General features: G+C 38.6%; 2 protein-coding genes across 11 annotated transcripts in view; one reads left to right on the forward strand and one right to left on the reverse strand.

Annotated features, from left to right (window-relative positions):
* ATF7IP (activating transcription factor 7 interacting protein) overlaps positions 1-12,139 on the forward strand; it is a 115,173-nt gene extending 103,034 nt beyond the window's left edge. For 4 of the 9 annotated variants that reach the window (XM_027541390.1, XM_027541398.1, XM_027541391.1 and 1 more), the window contains 4 exons: positions 1,525-1,707; positions 1,837-1,863; positions 3,608-3,720; positions 7,507-12,139. In XM_027541390.1, coding sequence (XP_027397191.1) covers positions 1,525-1,707; positions 1,837-1,863; positions 3,608-3,720; positions 7,507-7,926 — 743 coding nt within the window. In that variant the 3' untranslated portion in view covers positions 7,927-12,139. Of the gene's footprint in view, positions 1-1,524; positions 1,708-1,836; positions 1,864-3,607; positions 3,721-7,257; positions 7,487-7,506 lie in introns of those variants that run through there. The other 5 variants (XM_027541393.1, XM_027541396.1, XM_027541394.1 and 2 more) reach the window with 2 other exon arrangements.
* Positions 12,140-12,826: 687 nt separating this feature from the next.
* PLBD1 (phospholipase B domain containing 1) overlaps positions 12,827-18,908 on the reverse strand; it is an 88,464-nt gene continuing 82,382 nt past the window's right edge. Inside the window, exons 9-12 of one of the 2 annotated variants that reach the window (XM_027541399.1) lie at positions 16,515-16,700; positions 15,702-15,808; positions 13,924-14,032; positions 12,827-13,123 (exon numbers count right to left, since the gene is read on the reverse strand). In XM_027541399.1, coding sequence (XP_027397200.1) covers positions 13,026-13,123; positions 13,924-14,032; positions 15,702-15,808; positions 16,515-16,700 — 500 coding nt within the window. In that variant the 3' untranslated portion in view covers positions 12,827-13,025. The remainder of the gene's footprint in view (positions 13,124-13,923; positions 14,033-15,701; positions 15,809-16,514; positions 16,701-18,908) is intronic. The other variant, XM_027541400.1, reaches the window with a different exon arrangement.

Genomic DNA, 18,908 nt, shown 5'->3' on the forward strand with positions numbered 1-18,908 from the left:
AAGTGATTCTTAACTAGAAATTGTTTTAACTGGCCTAACACTACTGTCAGAAGATAACCATTAATATTTTCCCTGCTACCTCTCAAGAAACTATTAACTAGACATTTCAACATGTAGTTTGTATCTCCAAATCTGTTTGCTGCTCAGTCGTGTCCGACTCTGTGCGACCCCATAGACGGCAGCCCACCAGGCTCCCCTGTCCCTGGGATTCTCCAGGCAAGGACACTGGAGTGGGTTGCCATTTCCTTCTCCAATGCATGACAGTGAAAAGTGAAAGTGAAGTCACTCAGTCGTGTCCGACTCTTAGAGACCCCATGGACTGCAGCCTACCAGGCTCCTCCATCCATGGGATTTTCCAGGCCAAGAGTACTGGAGTGGGGTGCCATTGCCTTCTCCCCTAATCTGTTTGGAAGCCAATTAAGACAGGTCGTCTTCTTCATAAAATAGCCCATTGCTTAAGAAATTTATCTGTGAAATGCTTACATAAACACTTTTCTCATTAAGGAAAGCATTGAGCTTACATGGAATTTTATCCAGTGAAATAAAATGACAGTCAATTTAGATGATTTAGAAAGAAGTGTTAATAATATAGATAATAAAATGGGGAATAAAAAGATGAAGAGCTAAGTATTCCTCCTTATATACTTTCTTCTTTGTAAAGACTCACGTTGAAAGTTAGGATATATAAAGGCTAAGGGGTCTCTTTATTGTATACAGTTTTTACCTCCAAATTTGTTTTATTGTAGAACATATTTTTCCATAGGAAAGTATATTGATTATTGATATGTATTATATAGCTAACACATCATTTGTAAAATGTAGTTCTAATTCAGAAAGTTTTAACAAAAAATTGTTAACTCCTTAAAATCACTATTTGTACTCCATGCTATCGGTGAACATTTTAGAACTCATTATTGGTAAATATATGTTAATATCACTCAAGGCATTAATGTTCTCTGGAACATAAATTAGGGGGAATGCCATGATAGAGAACGAAGAAGCCTATATTTTAATAGGTATTTTATTGTTTGGAATAGGAGGTGATTTGACTTATCTGAAGAACCTGTCAGTTACAATAGCCAGTCAGTTTTTTGAACTATGGGACCACAAGTTACTCTTCTTGATTTATACCCATTAGTAGAAGGCCTGGAGGGCCTAAAATTCCACTCTGCTAAGAATAATTTAACATTGAGGAAGGGAAAATTTACCCTTCTAAGTCACTCCTATAGCATCATACTCCCCAAAGTCGAAACCCTTTCTTCATCTTCACATGTTTATTTATCTAGACAGACGAGAGTGGGAAGGGCCTTGGACATGGTTGAGGTGTTCTTTTCTTCTCAAACTTGGATTGTACTAATATTAACCTTGGTTGACCCTGTCATTCTTAACTTTTTCACGATTACAAAAGGAGACTCTTGTCTATTATAGTAAATTAGATTTTGTATAAAGTGAATTGTTATTTAATGTTGCTTACTTAACATAGAATTTACTGCATCTTAAATCTATTTTTCTGCTTTTCATTAGCTCCAACCACCGTGAATGTAACACATCGTCCAGTGACTCAGGTGACCACGAGACTCCCTGTACCGAGAGCTCCTGCAAACCACCAGGTGGTTTATACAACCCTGCCCGCACCACCAGCTCAGGCTCCCCTTCGAGGGACTGTTATGCAGGCTCCTGCTGTTCGGCAGGTCAATCCCCAAAACAGTAAGAGACCCTTTTCCTGTTTATGTTGTTCTTTTGCATGTAGTTGGAGTGGCTTATATTGATGTTAGATGCAGCAAAAAGTGTTCCATATCATACTAAAACTATTATTCATTCATTTTCTTTTCTTAGGAGAGTTAACCAGAAAAAAATGGACTGGTATCTAATTTGTGTTCTGTGTGTTGTCTTCAGTTTAATTATTTATGGCCTACTTGATTTGATGTTGGTCTGTACCATACTTTAGAGACAACTTGCCTAATTAAAATGGGAATGATCAATTGTGACTTAGCCCAGATGGAGATAATGGTAAAGGATAGCCTCCAATGAGAGTCTTAAAGGTATGGAAAGTGGCTGAGAAATAAAAGATGGGAAAATGTTTAAGGTAACTTGTAATTTCTGTGTGTGTGTGTTTATGTGTGTGTGTGTGTGTGTGTATACACACACACATATATATATATGAAATATATATGTTTTCAGTTGCAAAATATACAAACAAGTTTCTATAAAGGATATATCTAAAGCTTAAATAAAAATAGCAAAATGAACCACATATGAACTCTCCACTAGGCTAAGAAATAGAACTTTATCAGAATCCAAAAGTCTGTGTATGCCTGCTCTTAATTGCATCCTTCTCCCTTTCCATCAGAGGTAACCATCACCCTTACTTTTTGTTTTTCTGTATGGTTTTGCAATCTCTATAGGTATCACTAAAAATATTTAGTTTTGCCAAACTTAACAAGCAGGGACAAATCCACCTGTTTACTGAAACTTCAGTCATGCCATTATTAGGTGATGGCTATAGGAGAAAATAAACTAAACAGAGTCTCTAGTTCACATTCTGGCTTTAGCTTTCTCAAGTTTACAAGAGCTTTCTTTGGGGACATCCGTCAGCAGTGTCTTAAATGAATTCTGGGAAACAGGGCTCACCCCAGGCAAGGTACCCACAGTACTGGATATATTGCAGAAATATGGTTGAGCGATGAGAGGCTTCTAAATTTTCTCCATTTTTTAATTTAAAAAATTATTTTATTTTTGGTCACACTGGGTCTTCATTGCTGCACATGAGCTTTCTGTAGTTGCAGGGAACAGGGGCTCCTCTCTAGTTGTGGTGTTCAGCTTTCGCATTGTGGTGACTTGTGCAGTGCAGGCTCTCGGGGCTCGGGCTTCAGTAGTTGCAGCTGTAGAGTAGACTGGACTCTAGAGCACAGTCTCAGTAGTTGCCCCGTGGCATATGGGATCTTCCCAGACCAGGGATCAAAGCTGTGTCCTCTGCATTGTCAGGCAAATTCTTATGTACTGTACTACTGAGGAAGTCTGCTTCTAAATTTTCTGCTTTTGTTGCCCTAATGTCTGTATAAAGTTTTCTGTTGGATGAAATGAGTATCCTCAGCTGATCAGCAGAGCATGGAAAGGAAGAGAGGAACATTGTTAAAATGAGGCAAGATTAACTTGCCTGTTCTGGAGACAGCAGAGATCTTTGTGAAGAGAGCTTCATGTTTTCTATCTTTAGAGTCCCAGTGCTCCGTTCTGGCCTGTCTGCCTTCTATGTTCTGCCAGTGTTTCAGTGTGCTAGGATTTTGGGTATGGATTGCATTGATTTCTTTCCTATGCTGGATCTCCTGTTCACTGTGTCTCCTGTTGTCCTTTATTGATCTTGTCTCTCTGTGGCTACTTGAAGAAAAGTTCATGGAGGTAGACTGTTTATTTTGGTAGCTTGCATATGTGAGGATTTCTTTATCCTCATGCTCAAATGATACTTTAGTTGAGTATAGACTTCTAGGTTAGATATATTTTTTCTTTTGAATTTTAAAAACATCACTTTACTGATTTTTAAATGTTTAATTCAGTGTTCTACCAAATTGAGAATAGAATTCTAATTCTATCACTTCATTTTCTTTTATAGGTGTTACAGTCCGAGTGCCTCAAGCAACTACATATGTTGTAAACAATGGATTAACCCTGGGATCAACGGGACCTCAGCTCACAGTGCATCACCGACCACCACAAGTGCATACTGTAAGTGAGGACCCTTGGCTTCACAAAATCCTCACCTGTAATGCTGTCAGATACCACTGCAGCTGGTACTATCACCATCACCCAGAAGCACTTCTGGGTAATGATGGTTGAGGAGTATAGAGTTTGCTTGTGGTGGTGTGCAGCATATAAAAGAGTCCACATCTGGGGCATGAGAAGTGAAATAGACCATGTTAAACTTATGGTTAGGTTAAAGAGAGCATTCTTGAGTAGTGAATATTTTTTAAAAGTATTAAATATTTTAAGAAATATTGTTGCATGTTTAATTTTATTTTTTTCTCAGAATTTTATACTAGTTCTGTTACATTGCTATCGTTTTATTGGTTTTAAACTTTTAATTAAAAAATTTTTTTTAATTTAACTGTAGTTGATTTACAGTATTGTGGTAGTTTCAGGTGTACAGCTTCAGATTCTTTTCCATTATAGTTTATTATAAGATACTGAATGGAGTTGCCTGTGCTATAGAGTAAATCCTTGTTGTTAACCTATTTTATACATAGTAATGTATATCTGGTAATCCCATACTCCTAATTTATCCCTTCCCCTCTCCTTTGGTAACCATAACTATTTTCTGTGTCTGTGAGCCTGTTTCTGTTCTGTAAAGAAGACCATTTGTGTTTTTTGGATTCCACATATAAGTGATATCATATAAATTTGTCTTTTTCTGACTTATCAGTTACTACTTTTAATCATCTAGTGGTATTGGGAACTCATTGGTTAAGAAATAATAGAGAAAACCAAAGATTTCTCCTTAGTTTTAGTCTCCAAATCAATGTCACATTATCCTGTGACCTGACTGTAATAGTATTTGGTATGATAGAGTGTGTGAATGGAAATGCTGGCTCTAATGGTGGTAGGAGATTGAGGCTGATACCACTTTTTACCAAGCAATGCATCCTTTTTAAAATATACATAATAATGGCTTAGTTTGTGAAGTGCTTTCTATGCACAAGGCACTGTTAATTTATGTGGTCCTTACACAGAAATTCTTCAGAACTCTAGCTTTCTTTTTTTATCCTTTATTATTGGTATGGCAGCTAATGTACAGAGTGGTTGAATAACCAGCCCCAGGTCATACCTCATAAAACCCATTACATTTCAGTTCCAGAGCCTGTGCTCTTAGCAGCTGTTATTTTACTGTCCCACTGCAGTGAAAAAAAGTCACGTTAATGGAGCACTTCACATATACGAGGCACTCTACTATTTTACTTGTATTATTTTATTTACTCCTCCCAACCTTGCTGTGTGCTTAGTCGCTCAGTTGTGACTGACTCTTTGTGACCCCATAGACTGTAGCCCACCAGGTTCCTATGTCCATGGGGTTCTCCAGGCAAGAATACTGGAGTGGGTTGCCATGTCCTCCTCCAGGGGATCTTCCCAACCCAGGGATCAAACCCAGGTCTCTTGCATTGCAGGTGGAGTCTTTCCCGTCTGAGCCACCAGGGAAGCCCTTGAGAATCAATATTGTCCATTTGATAGAAGAGGCTACTGTGTCTTAGAGATCATTAAGTGATTACTCAGTGTCATTACCAAACTAGTGTCAGAGGCAGAGCCATTTTAAAACTCAAATTTTTCTGGTCCCAGCACCTCCAGCATGTTGTCACAGTGCTTCAGATCTAGCCTTATAGGATCTGTGGCAAATATCTCATTACTGTTGTTTGCAACTACAAATAACTTACTTCATCCCATATTCCTTTGAGAAATATATAGTAAAAATCTCTTATTTATGCCACAGTTTTGCAAATGTGATGATCCATCAGAGCTTTTTTTAACACATGATTCCATATGAATTGTCTTACAATAAATACACTTATCTCATCAGAGAAGGCAATGGCAACCCACTCCAGTACTCTTGCCTAGAAAATCCCTTGGACGGAGGAGCCTGGTAGGCTGCAGTCCATGCAATCGCACAGAGTTGGACATGACTGAAGCGACTTAGCAGCAGCAGCAGCAGTATCTCATAGAAGAAACATTCTTTTAATTTAATTTTAATATTTTTAACTGGGAATTTTCAAAAATATATATAAAAGTAGAAAGACTAGTGTTGCAATCCCCACATACCCATCACCTGTCTTCAGTAGTCATCAGTCTTCAGCAGTCATAGCCAGTTTTCTTTCTTCTGTATTGCCACCCCCAAACTCCTAAAACCTGTGTATGCACTGGAATATTTTGAAGCAAATCCCTGATATATTATCTCTAAAACTTCAATAGAAACCTCCATTGCAGTGGCAGAAACTAAACAGTAACTCAGTTGACTTAACTGTTTTAAGATATGAGAGGATTTGGTAGCCTCGAATTTTAAGAATTAGAAAGGGCTGTTATAGGTTGTAAGCTATTATCACACTCCTTAAATTCCTACTCTCTCCAGTCAAGTTCATGACTTCAGCCTTCTCATAGATCTTACTAGTTGTATGTTTATTTAATGTTATTTACTTAATTTGAGAGAAGTAATACAGTAAGGTGGCCAGTATTCAAATCTGTTTTTCTTCAGCTTTCCATGTTTAATGTATTTGCATTTGCTTTTTTTTCCCCTCTAACTTTGTATCTATTTTAGCTTTTAAACTGTGGATTATGCTTTTCTCTAGATGTGTATATGAATTTTTTTCCACTTCACACATGAATTTCAGCATATTTTCATTCCTTGAGATTATTTGGCAGATCCTTTTTTGAGTTGTTACTACGTGCACATTACTAGCACTGAACTTTGAAAAGGCATGGAGATTTAGAAGATAACAGATCTTCACAGAATTCACTATTTAGTATATGCAAATTATCCATTTAATGAAATACATATTAAAACATAATTTTGTTAAATGAATTTCAGTTAAGGAAATCTTATTTTTTTCATGACTTCCAAACTAAAGTCATTGAGCAATAATGTTTGACTTTGGGGGAAAAAAAGACCACTTATATCTCTGTTTCCTGGCTCTTACTTAAATCTTTTTGAAAAAACTGTTATCATTGTAATCTTAAAACCCAGATGATAATAATGTCCAGCATTAAGTCAGTTTGTAAGCTTAGTATTCATGCTTTTCCATTATCTGGCCTTAACTTACCTTTCCAAATTTGTGTGTTCTTCTTCATGTTCTCCGTGTTTTTGCCCATAAATCCCCTCATTTGCCTATCCCCATGCCCTTGTTCATGCTTTTACCTAATTAGCAGAAAGATTCACAACTATTTCTACATTTCTAAATTCTCTCTTTCACAGTCTGGTATAAATGTCACCTTTTACATGCAGACTGACCAAGAACATAATATACAGTCAGTGTTATATGTACTTAACTTATAAGAATATGCTAGTCTTTTTATGGAGAAACAGTCTGAAAATGAAAGTAGAGTTGATACTCAAATTTTAGATGATTGATAGATTGCCAACATATGTTATTAAAAAATATGTTATATTAAAACAAGGGTCTGTGGTATAGACCATTAAATCATTAATTATTTTATCAGAAGTAGATGATTATTTCAGTTTCTGTCAAGATGATGTTCCATCAGCCAGGGCTTTTGTCTCCTAAGGAAAACTCAGTATCTCAGACCCAAAAAGCACAGAGGGAATAATCTCAACACTCATCTTCTGGGTCATGAACTGATTTCAAATCATCAGGGAGAACTTGCCAGATGTGTGATATTTGCTATTTCCCAGTATTCTTGATGTAAAATGAAGACTCTCTAAAAGTAAGTGATTTCTAGGATGTTACAGTTCTCGCATTAACAAACAGTCCTTTCTCCAATCATTATCCATCAACATGACTCTTTTTTTGTTAGGAGCCCCCACGCCCTGTGCACCCGGCACCCTTACCAGAAGCCCCACAACCACAGCGTCTGCCCCCTGAAGCTGCCAGCACGTCTCTGCCTCAGAAGCCTCACTTGAAGTTAGCACGAGTTCAGAGTCAAAATGGCATTGTACTGTCCTGGAGTGTTCTGGAGGTGGACAGAAGCTGCGCCACTGTTGACAGCTACCACCTGTACGCTTACCACGAGGAACCCAGTGCCACTGTACCCTCACAGTGGAAGAAGATTGGCGAAGTCAAGGCACTTCCCTTGCCCATGGCATGCACTCTCACCCAGTTCGTGTCTGGCAGCAAATACTACTTTGCAGTACGAGCCAAGGATATTTATGGGCGTTTTGGACCTTTCTGTGATCCTCAGTCAACAGATGTGATCTCTTCTTCGCAGAGCAGTTAAACCTTGGAGCCTTTCCCTCTTCCTCTTTCAGAAGTTCTACTTTTTGGTCTTGTTTTAATCTTGTGCATGATACCCATTGTAAAATGCACATTGTGCAAGATTTCTTGGACCGATGTGTATATACACTACATTTGTTTATAATCAGAATAAACTCAGCCCATAAAGCAGAATCTTTTCCTGAACAATTCAGGCTTCAAGGTTTTGAAATACAAATGTGCACCTTGCTTTAGTTTTGAGGCTGGAGTATATGTGTGGTGTGTGCTTTTCTGTATTTATATGTTTATTACAGTGGAATCTCCCATTTTCATTCTCAAATTTACCTCTCTTCCAGTGTGAAGCAAGTAGATCAAAGGATTTGAGGTATGTATCTGGCATGATTCTGCTTCTACGTGATTTGTAGGTTTATAGATAGATGATTTAAACTGACTCTAAATGGAACCCAAAGAAAAAGTAAAAAGCAAAATGGTCAAATAGTTTAAAAAGGTTAATCTGAACACAGGAAAAGATCTTTTCATGTTTTCTTTTGTCTTTTCTGGGTTGTCAATTCAATGAAAAAGAATTGCAGTGGGCCCTCCCTTTTCTAATCTGAGATTTTTTCCATTTATTTTTGTGCCTTAAAGATTAACTGCAAAAGTAAACAGGGCCGTTTTTCCATTGTGGTTTACTCTTCTCTGTCAACCTTTCATCCTCATTTCTCCTTTTTCTCCACCAAATGTAGCACATTTCCCTCAAGTAAATTATAAACCAAGGCTTTTATATGTAGTCTGATCAGTGACATCATTACATTTAACTTTCTCTTTTCTTCCAAGAAAATTAATGCTCTTTATTTCTGGTCACTATTTAACTCTGTAAAATGAACCAAAAGAAGACCACATTTATATGAGCCAATTTCCCTTCAAACATATTTTAGTATCTATGTTGCACACTGTCTTAGAGATTATGAAAACAATTCTGGTTCACCTTATCACCCATAGTATTCTTTCAAAGAAAGTAAATAGTAAAATTCACAAAATACAGTAAGCTAAACTATCAAAGGGAAAGCTCCATTTCTTCTTTATCCTCATATCATTCTTCCTATATTATTAATCTTTTCTTTTGATGGTGCTAAATTTTATCTGATTCAACACATGTCAGCTTTGGATAAGGTTTAAAGTATATCCTTTGGGGTCATTTATGTAAGAATGACTTTACAACTTCTGTGCATCTCTGTTCCTCTTCAAAGTTTTAATCAAACTTTGATTATGGATTTTCTATTTGAGTGCCAGTTATACTGGTATCAGGTACGTGTTGGAGTGTAGGTAGCTCAAGACAGGAGAGATGGCGTAATTTGGGGGATAAGAGGGGTTGGCGATACTTGGAAAGGAATTTGTGGAGTTTGTGGAATACATTTTCAAGCCATCTTCCATATCATATTTGAAATCATATTCCTGCCTTCTTAAATGAGTTAAGTCATTAATGTATTCTGGACTTATAAGAGGGAACTGTCATTTCCATATTAATGCTTCTTGGTTTGCGACTTCAATGGCTTATAATAGGAAACATTCTACTTGTAAAGAAACTCTCTTTAGAGACTTTTACTGGTCACTGTACTGTCAGGTTGGATGTGAAGTTTGATTGATGTGGAAGAAAGCCTACAGATTGCCAAAAGTAAATGCTCCAAAATCTTCCTTTTGCTTTCAGAAAATAGGCCACAATGAGAATTAAAATTTCCATGAGTCATATTTGCCAACCAACTATGTAGGCATTACTCATTGTGGGTCTAATGATGATGGTAAAGAAATTGCCAATGTCATGCCAATGAAAATTTTTAAAGGGAGAAATTGATGATCTTCTAGATGTATGTGAGCACCTGTCTTATATCTGCATGTACATATGTTTTTACCTGCAGTGGTTGCAGTGTTGATTATGTGTTGAAGAGCATTTCAGTTGACAGAAAGCCCATGTTCAAAATTGTTCTTTATTGACCGGTTTTATGGTCATATGATAATTTGCTTACCTAGCCTAGAAAGCTTCCCTTGGTGAGTACTTTATGTTTACTAATCCTTTTTTTTTTTTTTTAAGAAAAAGCTTTCATAGCATTATATAATCAGGTGAAGAAAGCCCAGTAGAATGAAAATATTATTTTGACCTATACTGTGTGATTTCTGTCAGAGAAAAAAGAAATAAATAGTAACCCTAAAAAATAGATTTACTACAGTAAAATAAAACTTTTTATTCCATGTAGTGGAGGGAAGGTACAAAGAGAGATTGTAATTATTTGAGGGAAAAGATATTATAAGATGGTTTCTTTCAATTAGCCTGCCACAGAATTTATAGGCAACAACTATATTGGAGTTACCAATGGGTGCTAGACTTGAACTCTAGGTTTTTATTTCAGGCAGGTTTTATAATGTTGAAGAGAGCTTTCTGTTTGGTTGTTTCTTTAGAGACAGAGAATGGAGGACTCAACTAGAAATAGCTACTGGTCACATAATTTTTAATAGCAATCACACTTCATGGTACCTTTTTTAATTTCACAGTATCTTTTCACAGAGTATTACAAATAAGCTTAATAATCCCACTTTGGGAATGCGAGTTTGCTACCTTTTTAGTCTGACAATACTTGTGTAAGTATTGCCTTATTGGAAATCCTGGAAACTTCTGATACTTCAACCTGAAATAGAGGATGTTTATATGATGTTTAAAGGTAATGGTGATGTTTGTTACTGTCTACTTTGTACTTTGTCAGAGTAATTTTCACCCAATTTTAAGTGTGAGCAAGCCTCACATTTTAAAATTATAGTCTTGCCAGTACATTTATAAAGTACATACAAAGACATCTGTTGGTAACAGGTAACTTTATGAGGTAACTATATCCCTCTATTTCTCTGGACTCACTTTTTAAAACATGCAGAATACTGTGTGCTATTTAACAAAGTGGAAGTTGACGAGAGAAGTGAAGAGCAGAGCTTGCTTCCTTGAAAAGTGAATGTTTGTTGGGATGCCATTTGCCTCACAGACATGTGTTCCCCACTGTCCCAACCCCCATTGCCAGATAAGAAATGAAAAGTTTGATTGAATAAAATGACCTCAAACAAGGAGCTTAGGACCACCTGTCAGCAGAACTCCCTAGGCAGGCTGCACCATACAATTCTCTTCCTGTAGCCAATAAGTGTTAACGTGGTTTTTTTGTTTGTTTGCTCTTTTGCTTGTATTTTCCAAATTATTGTTCATGCAGCAAGGTGTTAATATTGCATGATATGCATTTATCTTGTTCCACAAATTTTCCAGTACTGTACAAGATTAACAGAATAATACCTGCGTTATCCTCCTCTCTCATTTGTATACACTGTAATGTTGGCACAGCACATTACCGCAAAGACTTCCAAGTGTTCTCCTAGACTTTCTTTGTTGGGCTATTTCAATATCCTGTGATTTATTCATTATTTTAACTTGATCATTGACCAGTCATTGGCCTGTTTTATTCTGATTTCCAGAAAGACCATGTCCCAGTATTAGATTATTGCAAATAACTCTATTTAAAACCAATGTATAATTGTGCCTGCCTTATTCTCTACTGGGTAAATGATGGCCCCTCCCCTTTCTGAAAACTTTGGGACAAACAAAAAAGGTTAGAACAATTCCTGTAAAGTGTTTCATTAGTGTGGCAGGTTTATCCAATTCCAAAAACTTACTTCCCTTGAGCCAGCCAGTGGGGAGGAATAGAACGATACAAACACGTGTTTTGTCTTCTCATCTTCAGTTTCATCATGCTAAGTTTGTCATTCTTTTTTTTTACTTGTAGAGTCAAATACCCACCCTTTATATTTAATTGCTACCTTAAAATTTTTTTTTTTTTTTTTTGTAAATAAGGCAACTGGGCAATCAAACATCATTTGGGGAATCCTGGCTTTAGAATTTTATCAGCCATTTCAAAATTAAGTATAAAAATAATTCCTTTGTAGGAAACTTGCATCCTAATATTTCTTTATTACAGTTGAAAGTGTAAATAATGACAATGTAAGACCTTCCGATGTCTAATAGAAACTGGGCTGTAGCAAGTTGCCCTATTTTTATTAGGTTTTGAAGGTTTTTGTGGGTTTGTTTTTTTTTTTTTTTCTTCTTTTTTAAATGTACAGTAGAGTGGTGTCTGTATAAGTGTTAACTGTAGTGGGATTTTGTCCAGCAAGCCTGAAATTTATACTTTGAAATAAACTACTGGGTTTTTAACATTCTGAGTACTCTGATTCATTCTGTTATCCTCAGACCTTATGAGTATTGTTTTCTTTTGTGAGTCTCTCACCTTGTTAAGAGTCACTGTTAGACCGTTCAGTATGGTTTACTTAATTTGACAACACTGTGGCCCTCAAACAACATATAATCCTCCAGCTTTGAAAGAAATGTTGTTAGGCAGAGCTGCTGCTAGGTTAGATAAACTGTTTTTAACTAATAGGTAACAACATTAAAGTCTGCTGTATTGTGTATGTACACCAGAGAAAGACTTCGACTGTTGCTTGTTAATGACCAGAAAAAAACAAAAACGTACTAACTGCATTTCTCTTGGAGGTTCCACCATCCCTTAGGGCTTTGTCATGAAAACCATCCAGCAAGGAGAAAGGGAAAGAGCATGAGGGAGTCAGGGTCTGAGGAGCCGGGGCCTGGGAGCAGCACTCAACTCGGAGTCCCCCCAAGGACTCTGTCACATGGCATAGCTGCCCAGGGGAAGTGGGAGGTGCGGCCTGTGCAGCCAGGCATACATGGAGACAGTGGATCTCGGGGCAAGGGAGCAGTTTCTACATACTTTCTGGTGTATAAGCTTGTGTGCTGAAATGGCATTGTTTACTTATCATATGTTTCTTGTATGGTGCCCCACCCAATTGTAGGCGCTTGTTTTAAAAATGACAAAATCAGCAGCAGAAAATGAAAGTGATAGACTGAATTGAATATATTTCATTAAAACTAATTCTGAATGGAAAAACAGCTAAAATAGTGCCTTTGGTATCTTCCTTGCAGCCTTCTATTCCCTTATCTCCCTCCATTTTATGTCAAGTTACAAAATAGGTTTCATGGTAATAAAATCAAAGTTGTAGGCCTCTGGCATGCCCTCGTGGAGAGTTTTGTTAAAACGGCTCCAGTGGAAAACAGGGAGGCCACCTTGTACGGTGGGCCCACTGATGGCATAGGCTTTGTACTTGGATGCCAGGTAGATGTCTGCCACCTGCAGAGAGAGGAGGGGGATGTTTTAGAAAACCATTGGGAAAAAACACGACTAAGCCCCTTTGGATGGGGTCCCTGCTCTTTGTCCAAAGTCACAATATTAGCTCCCCTTAAAATAAAATCCTGCAAGCTTCCACAATATGCTCTTGTGTATCCATTTGGCATCCAAATGTGAATTGACTAGTTGTTCAGTCACTAAGTCATGACCTGCCAGGCTCCTCTGTCCATAGGATTTCCCAGGCAAGAATACTGGAGTGAGTTGCCATTTCCTTGTTCAGGGGGGGTCTTCCCAACCCAAGGATTGAACCCATGTCTCCTGCTTGGCAGGTGGATTCTTTACCACTGTGCCACCTGGGAAGCCCTGCATTGACTCGTAGAAGAGTATTAAACTAACAGCCCAAAGTGTGAGATCTGGAGTCAGATTACTCATATTTAGAATTCAACCTCCAAAATTTATTTTGACTCAGTTTTCTTATTTGTAAAATTAGACTAATAACCCTACTTCATAGAAGAGTTGTCATGAGGATTAATGAGAGTAAATACTTGAAGCAGTACCTAGAACGTATTAATTCCTCAGTAAAAGTTGTTATTAATCAGGGCAGTAACAAGAGTATTAAAGTAGATGGAACTTGATATCAAAAAATAAGGTCCATGGTTCTTAAAAACACTTGATTGAACATTGGATCACAGCAGAACGTAAGCTTAGAGAGGAAAGCAGAAAATGTCTCATAACTTCAGATTTTCCTCATTCAAAATGGCTCAAGAGAAGTGATATTTTTAAAATATGTGCTTCAACAGAACCTTTTTTGATGAAAAATTGGCAGGCTCTTGTCTCCTCAAAAAGGTAAAATTTGGCAGATGAAAGCTTGGCTTGGTTTCTCCCCAGTTCAAGTAATTCTCTTTGTGTACTCTGGAATGGATATAACACTTTTTACACACTTTACTGAATGTTTGCAAATATCATTAAAAAGAAATAAATACAAAAGCATTCACTGGGGCTTCATGTGTGCCAGGCTCACTACATCCACTAAATTTTTTGTACATTACACAAAATCTTGGTCATTAAAGACTAAAGCTTGGCTCAAACCATTCTAAACCCTCTTCTGTTTAGTTATTAGGCTGACAGAAAAAATAATGTGTCAGGGGGTTGGCATTTTTAATAGTTTTCAGAGCTTCAGATAGAACAGTTAACTCTTAAATCTAATAGATTTCTTCAGAATTTAGGACCATAGATGCAAATGAATAGACACATGCCCACGCCCAAAAGTACAAAAAGATGTGGTAGAATGATTCTTTTCCACCCACTAGATAGTTAATGTATAATCTTGGACACTCCAGATGCAGTCCTGTGCCAATAAGTTGTTAACAGTTAGCTCTCTTAGGAAAAAAGACCCCAATTTGTAGTGTTTGCTGATTTCCATGATGTAAATATCCCACCATTTCAGGCTATCAAACTGGTGTTGACGTTTTAAACAACTGGTTCTCACAAGCCTATATGAGTGGGCTTCAACCCCACTGTAAACTTATTACCTATATTGTGAGACACATTACAGCACTTAACAATTGTAGTGTAGTGAAAACCCTTTAGTGCTTGAGCATCTGGCCCAATACTTATTCCTTCAGCTCGATTCAATTTCCGTTTAAAGTGACATCACTGTGCTCTCAATATGTTCTTTGGACTTTGGGCCAGTCTGGGAAAACTTAAGACAGCAACACTATGACCATCATCATCATCATCATCATCATCATTATGGTTATGCACATTTACAAATAACATGCTAAGTACTGTTGTAAACATTTTATAGATATTAAATTGTTCATTCTTCACAACAACCCTAGGAAGCAAGTACTCTTCTTTCCATTTTTCAGAAGCACTGTGAGATGATGTGATGAAGTGACAGAGCAGGGACTGGAAGTTAGTGCAAGGGACCTACCACTATAACCTGAAAAAGCTGATTCTGTAATTGAGTTCATGTTTAAGAGACATTGGGCTTCCCACGTGGCTCAGCAGTAAAGAATCCTCCTGCCTGTGCAGGAGACACTGGTCATTCCCGGAGTCAGGAAGATCCCCTTGAGAAGGAAATGTCAACCCATTCCGGTATTGTCTGGGAAGTTCCATGGACAGAGGAGCCTGGCACGCTACAGTCCATGGGGTTGCAGAGTCAGACACAACTTAGCAACAGAGCACAGGCACAATAAGAGACGTTATTGTGATTTATGCCACAAAAATCTCTGCAGCTGTGCCTTTGAATAGGCCTAGGCACTGGAAAACCAATAGGGTGGGACTTCCCTGGTGGCTCAGTGGGAAGGAGTCCACCTGCCAATGTGGGAGAACGGGTTCAATCTCTGGTTCAGGAAGATCCCACTTGCTGCCAAGCACCTAAGCCCATGGGCCACAACAGAGCCTGTGCTCTAGAGCCTGGGAACTGCAACTATTGAAGCCCGTGAAGCCACTGCAGTGAGAAGCCCAGGCACTGCAACTGGAGAGTAGCCTCTGCTCACCATAAGCAGAAAAAACCCCAAACAGCAAAGACCCAGCACAGCAAAAATAAAGCAGACAGAACCCAACAGCACATTACCTTGGTGTCATAGCAACCTCCAGGACTCGGACTGTGTGAGTTTAGGTCCTCACGGCAACAGATGGTGTTGCAGGGATCACCCTTGCTATAAGGGTCCTGCTTGTAATCTAGGGAACAGGGATGGGACAGAGTGAGTGCTGGCCATTCTGAGATGCATTTTTTCCACAGTAAGCTGTGTGGCCCTATTCAAGCCTAGGTGTCCAGAGCATACACCCCAGAGGCCTCCTCTGCTCAGTCTGTTCCCACATATGGAAGGCCCCTGTGACTTGTACAGGGGGGAGGCAACCTCGAGCCCCTACTCCAGGCTCAACCTGCACTCACAAACCTTCACAGTGATGACTGGACAGAAGAGAAATAACAGCACAAGTGTGTGTCCAGTTTTTTTAAACAAAACAAATACGAATCTGACTTTGATATTGTTCATCAAAAACAAAGGGTTTATGGGTAATTTTTATTTTAGTAACTGCTTTTGTCCTTGGAAGGAAATCTGTGTTTGGGATGGTACGGTAAAAAAGAAAAAAAAGTTACCCCGTATACCCCGTATGGGTTTTACCCCGTATGGGTTATTTGTTTTGTGTTTTACGTAAGACTTTTTTCAATTAAATCTATAGAATCTTCTTCCCTATCTTTATAAAGAAGGACAAAATTCTGTTTGTTGAATATATAATATGCATAGTATCAACTGAATACTAGATAATTCAATAACTTCTTAGACTGCCTTCTAGTACAGAGGTGATAACCTTACATGGATTCTTTATCCATGGGGAAGAAAAGGAGTTTTGAAGAATGATTCCTGAGACATGTGCTACGTACTGTTGTATCGCATGATATATTTCATGGATTCCATATCAGTCACTTTTCCTTGGTCACGCCGGAAGATTTTAGCTCGGGAAGCCAGATCATAAGAGTAGTCCAAACCCAGCTTCTTGACCAGTATTGGATAGCCACTCCAGTTGTAAACTTTTTCATGGAAAGGAATGTTGTAGGAGGGCCAATATCCTGATTTGGAATGGAAGAGAGAGAAGGGTGGGATTGACAGAAGACAAAAGAGAGAGGAAACAAAGTGTCATGAATGGTACTTTCTTTTGAACATCAGCACAGCTGTGTAATTACAAAGTAATATTACACAAATAATGGCTGTGAACCCTGGTAATCACACAGATCCTCAGAAATTTACAGAACCAGTATAGTCTAGATTATTCCATTAGGGGGAGAAGAGCATCAGAATTTTTTGGTTTTTCACCCCAGAGTCTTAAGGCAATCTATTAAGCAGAAGAAAACCTGACTTCTAGGCTCAGAGTTGAATAATTAGGCCTTTGTCAGTTAACCTCATTTCTGCCCCCTCTTTTTTTTTTAAGTAGGAAGAGGGAAAGGAAAAGTTATATTGTGAAGGGATTGGAGATGATCTTAAGATTCCAGTAGACTTGTAACTCCTCTGACCCTAAACATTGATAAGGCTCAGCTTCATTCGAAGCTTCACAGTGCCAGCCCTTCGTCACTAGGCATCAAATGTGACACAACTTTAATAAAATCACCATTTCAGGAACATCTCAGATTACAGTAGCCTCAGGTATTGCTGCAGGACTGTCAGCCAATGTAGGACCACCTTCACCATTCAGGGTTTAACTGCCACTCGCATCTTCTCTTGGCCCTTGTCTGCCTTCCTTTCTCTGTACTATTTTATAGGATCCGCTGCTCGAGGTGAAGTTATTAGGACAAAACAAATGACAAAACATTCAACCTCACTGATTCTGGGGCATGGAGCCAGCATCAGGGTGAAGGCAGACAAAGACAACATTGAAAGTACAGGCTAAAAATCACATTTACTATTGCAGTATATCTAGGTAATTGAGACTGGGGAGTTAGACTGCCTGGTATGTGACCTTACAGAAGTTACTTAACCCCTCTGTGGCTCACGTCTTCATCTGTAAAATGTGAACAATGATGTCTAACCTCACAAGGATCGCTGCTGTGAGCATTAAGTGAGTTCACGTGGATGGCAGAGCTTACGACAGGGTCTGGTACTTTGTAAACAGTAGATGAACATTAACTATTACAGTTCTCTACGTGAATAGCTCAAATGAATAATAAAAATGGTTGCTGTTTACATTTTCATAAAGCTTTATGGTTAAAAAAGCATTTAAAAGAGTATCTTGTATCGGGTTGGCCAAAAAGTTTCTTCAGGTTTTCCCATCACAGTGTATAGAAATATCTGAACGAACTTTTTGGCCAGCAATATAGTATCAAAACCACCTGCTGATGTATAAATATTACCATTCTTCCTTCTAAAGGAAGAAACAGAGGTTCAGAGAGGTTGAATGCCTTCCTTCTGACTAAAAGCACCCAGGACTTCTATCGATACATCACTGTGGCTTCTAAATACTAGGTTTGTGGGGCTTTTTAAAAAATGGCTGTACGATATCACTTATTTGGGAAAATCATATGTTTCTTCCTCAGCTTTTCTTCCCTTTCAGTAAGATAGTAACAATACTGCTGCTGCTGCTGCTGCTAAGTCGCTTCAGTCGTGTCCGACTCTGTGCAACCCCACAGACGGCAGCCCACCAGGCTCCCCCGTCCCTGGGATTCTCCAGGCAAGAACACTGGAGTGGGTTGCCATTTCCTTCTCCAATGCATGAAAGTGAAAAGTGAAAGTGAAGTTGTTCAGTCGTGTCCGACTGACTCTTTGCGACCCCATGGACTGCAGCCTACCAGGCTCCTCCATCCATGAGATTTTCCAGGCAAGAGTTCTGGAGTGGGTTGCTATTGCCTTCTCCGGTAACAATACTACTTATCTGGAAATATGTTATGTGTGTGTGCTCAGTTGCACAGTCATGTCCAACTCTTTGTGACCTCATGGGCTGTAGCCTGCCAGGCTCCTCTCTCCGTGGGATCTCCAGGCAAGGATACTGGAGTGGGTTGCCATTCCCTTCTCCAGGGGATCTTCCCGACCCAGGGATCGAACCCAACTCTCCTGTGCTCCAGCATTGGCAGGCAGATCCTTTACCACTGTGCCACCTGGGAAGCCCTTGGAAACACGTTATGAAAGTCAAACAAAAGAAAATAAATAAAAGATACATCAAGTATATGGTAGACACTCTGAATTTAACTCTGTATTTTCTGCCTCTGGGGGAAAAATAAAACATAAAGCCCCACAAACTACAGACAGATCATCATCAGTTTATTTAATACCAGGGTAGATTTCTTCAT

Source organism: Bos indicus x Bos taurus, chromosome 5 (genome assembly GCF_003369695.1).
Source record: "Bos indicus x Bos taurus breed Angus x Brahman F1 hybrid chromosome 5, Bos_hybrid_MaternalHap_v2.0, whole genome shotgun sequence".
NCBI lineage: Eukaryota > Metazoa > Chordata > Mammalia > Artiodactyla > Bovidae > Bos > Bos indicus x Bos taurus.